At 35.0% G+C, this 7,787-nt stretch overlaps 1 protein-coding gene across 1 annotated transcript in view; it reads right to left on the minus strand.

Annotated features, from left to right (window-relative positions):
- LOC110261960 overlaps positions 1-7,489 on the minus strand; it is a 92,803-nt gene extending 85,314 nt beyond the window's left edge. Inside the window, exons 1-2 of the mRNA XM_021100539.1 lie at positions 7,466-7,489; positions 7,289-7,402 (exon numbers count right to left, since the gene is read on the minus strand). Of these exons, the coding sequence (XP_020956198.1) occupies positions 7,289-7,402; positions 7,466-7,489 (138 nt within the window). The remainder of the gene's footprint in view (positions 1-7,288; positions 7,403-7,465) is intronic.

Consider the following 7,787-nt stretch of genomic DNA (forward strand, 5'->3'; position numbering starts at 1 on the left):
AGTTTTCATAATAAAAATAGAAAAAAAAAAAAGATTTGTAGAAGAGGCTGGCCACTCTCTCCAACCACAGTAGGCCTATAAAATACGGTGAAATGAAGTCTAATTTTTTTTACAGTTCTCACTATTACATGAGAATGGATATTCTAATAACCATGGGGAAGAAAAAAATCTTTTCTTCTGCCTTTCTAGGTTCTCGCTGGGGATCTGCACAGAAAACAGATTACCAAGAGAAAAGTATATATTTATTTACTATGCCACAGTGGGAGCTTTCATAAGAAAATGAAGACTGGAAAAAACTGCTAAACTCATGCTCAGTATAATGAAGCGTGCAGAATCATGGAAATGTGTGCTAAGGACAAAAGCAGAGGAGCTAAGAGTGGTAAACTGGGGGACCTTAGCAGTCTCTTCCTTTCCATTCCTCCTTCCTTCCAGATTCTCCAGAAATACTCTCTTTTTCTCTGGGCACAGGGCAGGAACCCCTCATATGATCTACTTTGGGGAGATGAGGAAAACGTCAGAGTCCTTCCTGCACCTGCCATTTCTCAAATTTCTTCAGTTTAAGATACTCAAAACGCCAAGGTGCCATATTTTGGGGAGTAGTTTGTACTGAATCCTGTTATACAAAAATAAGATTTAATTGTGACTAAAGTAACCAGAGAACATTTTATTACCTCAGAGAGTGAGCATGAAAATCATAGATCCTATCCCCAATAACACCCAAGGAACACGGAGGAACTAGTCAAACATAATAGGTTTAAAGGGATAGTTATGGGAGGACGGAATTTATTTTATCATGACATTCTACTGTATTTTCCTTTTCAGCATAACAATTCTGTACAGATTTTCCTGGCAGGGTTAAATCCCCAGTTTTGATTAAATATTACAGTACTGGTGTCTTCGGTCTATGCAGGGGTGTGATATTTTTTCTCCAGTGAGACAAATTATTTGTAGAGGTTAAAAAAACAGACATCACAGCCAAACTGCCTAAAATTTTATGCTAGCTCTAAGACAGGCTGGGTACCGGGACACTTTGCTATAGTGCTCGCACCTAGAGGATCATCTCCTCAAACAACAGAAAACAAAGAGTCAATAAGCATTTAAAAATAAGTGCATTCATGCCAAGTTGGGGAAAATTATAAACAAGATATTGGACCAAAAAGCCACTTCTGAAGTGTAAGTGGCAAGATTAATGTACTACACGTGATCCCTGCACACAGCACAACCAAAAGGGTGGGCAGACCAGCTCAGCTGCCCCTCTGGCCTAGCCCAGGGGTCCAACCCTACCCTCATCCCACTTAAGGAACCTGCTTGTCTCCCCCTGCCCCGCAACAAAAAATCTGTTACTTGTTTTCACTTCCTCCTGCTTCAGCACAAGTCCCAATAAAGCCTTGTCTGAATTCCTCGTCTGGCCCCTTATCAACTTCTATTGATGAAGAAGTCCAAGAACCCCAGTCAGTAACAGTTCTACAATATTAACTCAGAGCAAGTCTCCTCATCTGTAAAATGGAGATCATAAGAGTACACATCACACAGGGTTTATATATTGGTCCCCATATACAATGACAAGGAGAGATGAAAAAGAGGGGCAGACCACTTCAGATTGGTAGGTGACAGCTTTAAAAAGCAAGGGAACTTACAGAGAAGGCTTTTCATGGGCAGCTGCCAAAGAAGAAGATCTCTGCACCCACACGCCAGTATCTTAAAAGTTTATACAGAGACCTTAACTGGGTGCAGTCACGTATTCAGTTCAGATGCTCTCAGGAACTCATTGTTCTCGCAAAGGTACATACATGAAAATGGCTGCAGCTGTGAATACACAAAGCCAAACTTACACTGCAAGCACAGGGAGGTGGGAGGAGCATCTACGGTCTGGGTTCAGCCTGAGGGTCAGTGGGTGGTCACATCTTGAGGACGCCATCCAATAGGTTATAGTTAGAATTAAGTGAATTGATGACTAAATCATCTAGGGCAGTACAATATAAACACTGGCAATTATAATTTTGAGTATTGTTTGTCTTTCATAAAAGCTTTTGATATAATAGCTAAAAGACCCTCTTTTGCCTTTATAGTATTTATTAACTTTGCCACTATCACCAAAGGTATAACCTAGTCAGCAAACTATTTTAGTGGACTTTTAAAAGTATAAATTGAACAAAAGGAAAAATGACTAATGTTATAAAATAATTTCTTTACAATAACAAGAAATTTATGCTCTTCCTCTAAAGTGTTTGAAAACCTTTCAAGTATAGTTTATCACATCAATCAATGACTGCAACTTTAGCATTGGTTTTCATTTTAAGTACATGCACATACACACACAGACAGTACTGGCATATACCTCCTAACTTTTAAAATGTTAGTTTTACATTTTCTATACTACATAATCATTGACTTAATATGCAATCTGTGCCACATCTATACGGATTTTTATTTGGCACATATAGGACTGTTCAATGGATTGACAAAAATAATATACTGCAGATTATACATTCTCAATTAATTTAGCCAAGGATAAAGAAATTTAGCATCCAGGTAGTGGCCTCACAGAGCAGGAGTTGATACAGCACATCTCCACACAACTCCTTTAGACTCAACCCCCAGATTTTCTAGCAAAGCTTGCGCAATTCTACATGATCCCATCATACAAGCCAAGGTCTTGCCTTGGTGGAGAACTGTTAATTTTGCAGAGAGTCATTGATTTCTACCCCTCTGCTCAGAACTTAAAAGATTTACATAGACAATTTCTTCTACCTCCTTCTATTAAAGAGAACATTCACAAACTTTGGAGTCTCTATTTGTTGGCTCCACCTAGATTCAGCATGGCTGTCTTCCTGTGAATGAGCTGGAAAACAGAGCATGTACCCAATTTTTCTTTCGGTAGTTTTAACTCTTTCCTATTAATTTCTGACTTCCCAGAAAGGCCTCTTCTATGCAAACTTCTAGGGTAATAGATGCAACCCAACAACACTGATTAAAACAAACAACAACACAAGCCTTAGTGGTTTCTTTCCTTCATGGTAGTTGCAAGCACCTCAAGCTCCTGTCTTGGTCCAGTTAGCTTCTTAACCCACATTCAATGGTGTGGAAGATCACGTATATGCCAGCTCACAGTGTTTATTTATATTTATCTAGGTTCAGGTCATTACTTTATGTTGTTTTTGTCATTACTATTATATTAGTTATGTTTTCTAAGCCCTAGCACATCGTTGTGAATAGTTGTGGATTCTACACATTTAAATTTCCACGGACAAGGAAGGCAATGAGGTCACAAAATATGTTCCACAAAAGGTAATTCTTATAAGTATCATTGTGTGTGTGCACCTCCCAGGGAAATAGTGGTGGTATGTTATTTTTTTCTTGGTTATCTTTTATTTTTTCTCGATACAGTAGTTTCAAAAAGTGAACAAAAGGTGAGAATGGTATGTTTCATTACATCTTGAAATCATAGGAAACACTATAGTGATTTAAGAGTAATCTCCTTAATCACTGAGTTTTAGTTCTCCTTTCTATGAAATAGTTAGTAGCTATTATTAAGTACTCCTTTATGTTTTTGTTCAAATTTCAGATCACAATTCAAAGCAAAGCATACAAATAAAGAATTTTTAACTGATTGAAGTCAGAAAGAGAAAGACAAATACCATATGATATCACTCATATCTGGTATCTAATATACAGCACAAATGAACCTTTCCACAGGAAAGAAAATCATGGACTTGGAAAATAGACTTGTGGTTGCCTGGGTGGTTGAGGGAGGGGTTGGGAGCTTGAGGTTAATGGATGCAAACTATTGCTCTTGGAATGGATTAACAATGAGATCCTGTTGTGTAGCACTGGGAACTATGTCTAGATACTTACAGCGCAGCACGACAATGGGAGAAAAAAATTATGTATATATGTATGTGTAACTGGGTCCCCATGCTGTACAGTGGGAAAAAAGTGTTTTGGGGTGAAATAACAACAAAAAATTTTTAAAAGGAATTTTTAAATAGACAAAATAAATAGATGTGTTGTCTATATTTATGGATTGAGCCCAGTTTGGACAGAATAATTCACTTAAGGGAATTCAATCAAAGTTCAAAATAGTTTGATGAATTTAAAAGGTAGATATAATTATGACTGGTGTTTAATTTAGGTAAAAAAATATTTCAACAATTAAGTCATCTGGTAGTGTTTCAGAAAAAAACAAGAATAGCTCTGTGATGTAACCTATATTATGCACATAATTCTTCATCTCAATATTAAAAGGGCTTTGGATAAAACACAGTATTCAGGAAACAGTCAATGGAATTTGGAACATTCCTATATCACAAATGTAGGTGTTTAAATAGCAAGACTATAAGAAAAATTTAATAGACATATTCACTTTTATTCTGGTAATAGACATTACATCTTCAGGAGTGAGAATTCAATTCATTTTCAATGAGAAGTAACAAGTAATAATTTGGCTAAACTTTGTACAGGTGCTTGGAAGAACTTTCTGGCTGAGATGATGGAGAGATGTGAGACTTGGGTCCCAAATAAGATTGCAGATTCTCATTCCTTAAAGATAAAAATAAGATGTCTATCTTTGGGGGATTACTTTACTGCAGACCTAGGATTAAGGCAGGGAGATGAATGAAGTAGGCATTAAAGTTTCATTCCAGGCCTGTAACTCAATGAATTTTCTGAATTCACCATTTTCACCTTGTAACAGATTCAGCAATGCAGCAAAATTACCAGGCAACCCAATTTCTTAGAGTTGTAGCAATGTCACAGATAATTAAATAGAAACTAGGGTTTTGTCCTGGTTTCAATAAATTGGCCAGCTGGACCACCAGCACCATCTCCCCATGTGGTTAGAGAGATCTAGCAGTGTGTTAATAAAAGCCTCAGGGAGGTCCCACCAACTATTGGACATTTTCTACAGGAGATGTAACTCTGGGCAATTTCAAAATTTCTATCTAGTATTCCTGTTCCAAAAAAAAAGGAGCGTATAAGAGAACATGGTGTACGTATGTATATGTGTAAGTGTGTTAAGTGGCCTAAAAAGAATTGGAAATTAGTGAGACATTATGGAAAAATGGCTAACTCCTCTCCTTCTTCCCTCATATACAGCTTTGCTAATCCAACCGCTCACCAGCTGTTAATACTTAATACTCAAAGGAAAAACATTTGCAATTTAATTAAAGCACAAGCTGGTAGGTTCTATTTAGAAATTCTATGGTAAAGACATTTTTTTTTTCTCCCTACACAATTTTTTCAAAACCAACCTTTCTAATACCTGGCATTTCTCACATTTGACTTGCTAATGCTGTTAACATTGAAATTATTCTAACAGAAATAATGAAGAGTTTAAAAATAAGAAAAATGAAAATTAATGTACAAATTCACTTAGATATTTAAACATAATATAAACAATATCCTTCAGTATTTTTGAATAATTCAGTTAGCTGAAAGTTGACCATGGAAAAAAACAAGATGAGATTAAAAATAGGTAACTTCCACATTTTGCTCATGATCTAAGAAAAGATTATATTTCTGGTCACTTATTTAACAATAAAAATCAAAAATACTAATGATCTTTAATAGAACTGCTACAAAAAATTTAATGTCACATTTTCCAAATTTATGGAAACAATATTAATAATAAAATACTATGTTCTAATAGGGCTATTTCTTGCTCAGCTTGTTAAACAGAAAAGAGCTGTAATTATAAGATTCTTTCTCCAGGGAACCAATTCTTGACCATAAATTTCAATAGCAATTTCCCACTTACTAGAACAATTTTGAAATCACACACATCCATTTTTATTTTTCAAATCAAGACTTCACAAACCACATATGTCTTAATAAATTGTTAAATTGACAGGCTACTAACTTTCAAACTAATGTTTTGGAATTTTTCCACTCCCCAAATTTTTTTTTAGTTTGATTCTCCTTTTCTTATCTGTATTTGTTATAAATATCACCCACAGAAATAGTGGAGTATAGATTCTAACAAAGAACCTTGTATAAACAGCCCCTGTGATATTTATGGCACTTTTGTCCATAATTTTTTTAGAAAGCTAAGATATTTCTAAAGTACAACATACTTTTGTAACATAATGTAGAATCTCAAGAGAAGCGACAATATTTTGGTGATATACAGTCTGAGGTAATCAACAAATTCTTAATAATTGACCAATAAAGAGGCCTGTATATAAATACATACAAGAAGACAGGACACATAGAGATCAATAAGAATCACTAATGCAATGTTAATAATGGCTATGTACTGGAGTGGAATTATATTTCAATTCTATTTTCCTTTATATATTTTTTCAATTTTTAAAATTTTCCACAGTAAGCAGGTATTAATTTTATAATCATAAACTTAATCATTACTTTAAAAAACTCATTTTATGATTAAATGGAAGAGATGACATTCTTAAACAATAAAGACAATAAGTCTGAGGAAGGAGGAGAAATAAAATAGCTTTAAGACAATGTCTGCACATTCAACTGACAGCACTGAAAACAGAAGAAATTATAGCTATAACATGGTTTATGAAAATGAAATTTCAACTGCTCATTTTTTCTACTCTCTATGCCTTATAGATTTAGAACCTGAAGATCATATAAAAATCTAGTCTTTCATTTTTAATTTGACAGCATCCATGGCAATTGTTTACTTGACAATAGTTTGGATAATTTCACTTAGACTCCTTCAATAATTTGTTTATTTTCACTTATTCTTACTTCCATCCTGCCTGAGAGGTCTAAACAAGAGCAATACAGTGTGATTAGAACAACAGAAGCATCTGTAAAGTATAGATAAAACCCAGAAGAAGGAGGAATTAAATTATTTGTTAAAAAAAAAAAAGGAGAAGTCATGCAAATTTCATCATAGGTGGTTTCTGAGATTAGAAGAATCCATAGTTCACCAGGACAAGATGTCACAAAACAACTATTTACGACCATCTTGATTCCTTCTTCTCTAACGCATACCAGTCTCCTACACCAGTTACTTCTTCCGCTTTCCAGATATGTCCTCCTTTTATTAATCATTGCCAGAGCTTGCAGTCAGTTCTTCTCTTATCTTTGGTCTAAATAACAATGACTATCTTGTAGCTGCTATCCTTGACACTGGCCTCTCTGCCCAAAACACCATCTCACCAACACCTCACAAGAGTTAATTTCTAAGACAAACATTTGATCATTCCATACACCACTTAAAAAAAGTAACAGAACCCTCTACTATCCATGCAATAAGCTTCAAAGTATTTCTATGACCCTAAAGCTTATTCAAACAAGATCTCAAATACATTACCAACTTCTCCTTAGTAACAAACTCTGCTCCACCAACACATTTCCATCCATCACATACAGCACAGTAATTTCTCTTTGTACTTCCACTGCTTCTCTGCCCCTGCTCATGCTTAACCTCTATGAATACAGCACCAGTGTGGACCCACCGCCAATGAGTTCCAGGTGAATTTTATCTCACCTGAAAGTGTTTCTTCAATACCATCACTCCCTGCTCATCCTAATAGAATAGTTCTTTAATCTACAATACACTGTCTTCTGTAAAAACCTCCATTATAAAATTTAGTACACCTTGTCTCAGTTTTTACAAATTGACATTTTCTTCACTATGATATGAAGTCCTTCTTGGTGAGAATTATATCTTGTTTTTCTTTTTATTCTAAATGTCTAGTACAAAAAAGAACAAATATTCTGAAATCTAAAGCTCCCAAACAGTCCTTTTACTTCTTATCATATCTAAGATCAAAGCTATCATATTCATTTTTACTTTGTATTACATTTCT

The sequence above is a fragment of the Sus scrofa genome, chromosome 8 (genome assembly GCF_000003025.6).
Source record: "Sus scrofa isolate TJ Tabasco breed Duroc chromosome 8, Sscrofa11.1, whole genome shotgun sequence".
NCBI lineage: Eukaryota > Metazoa > Chordata > Mammalia > Artiodactyla > Suidae > Sus > Sus scrofa.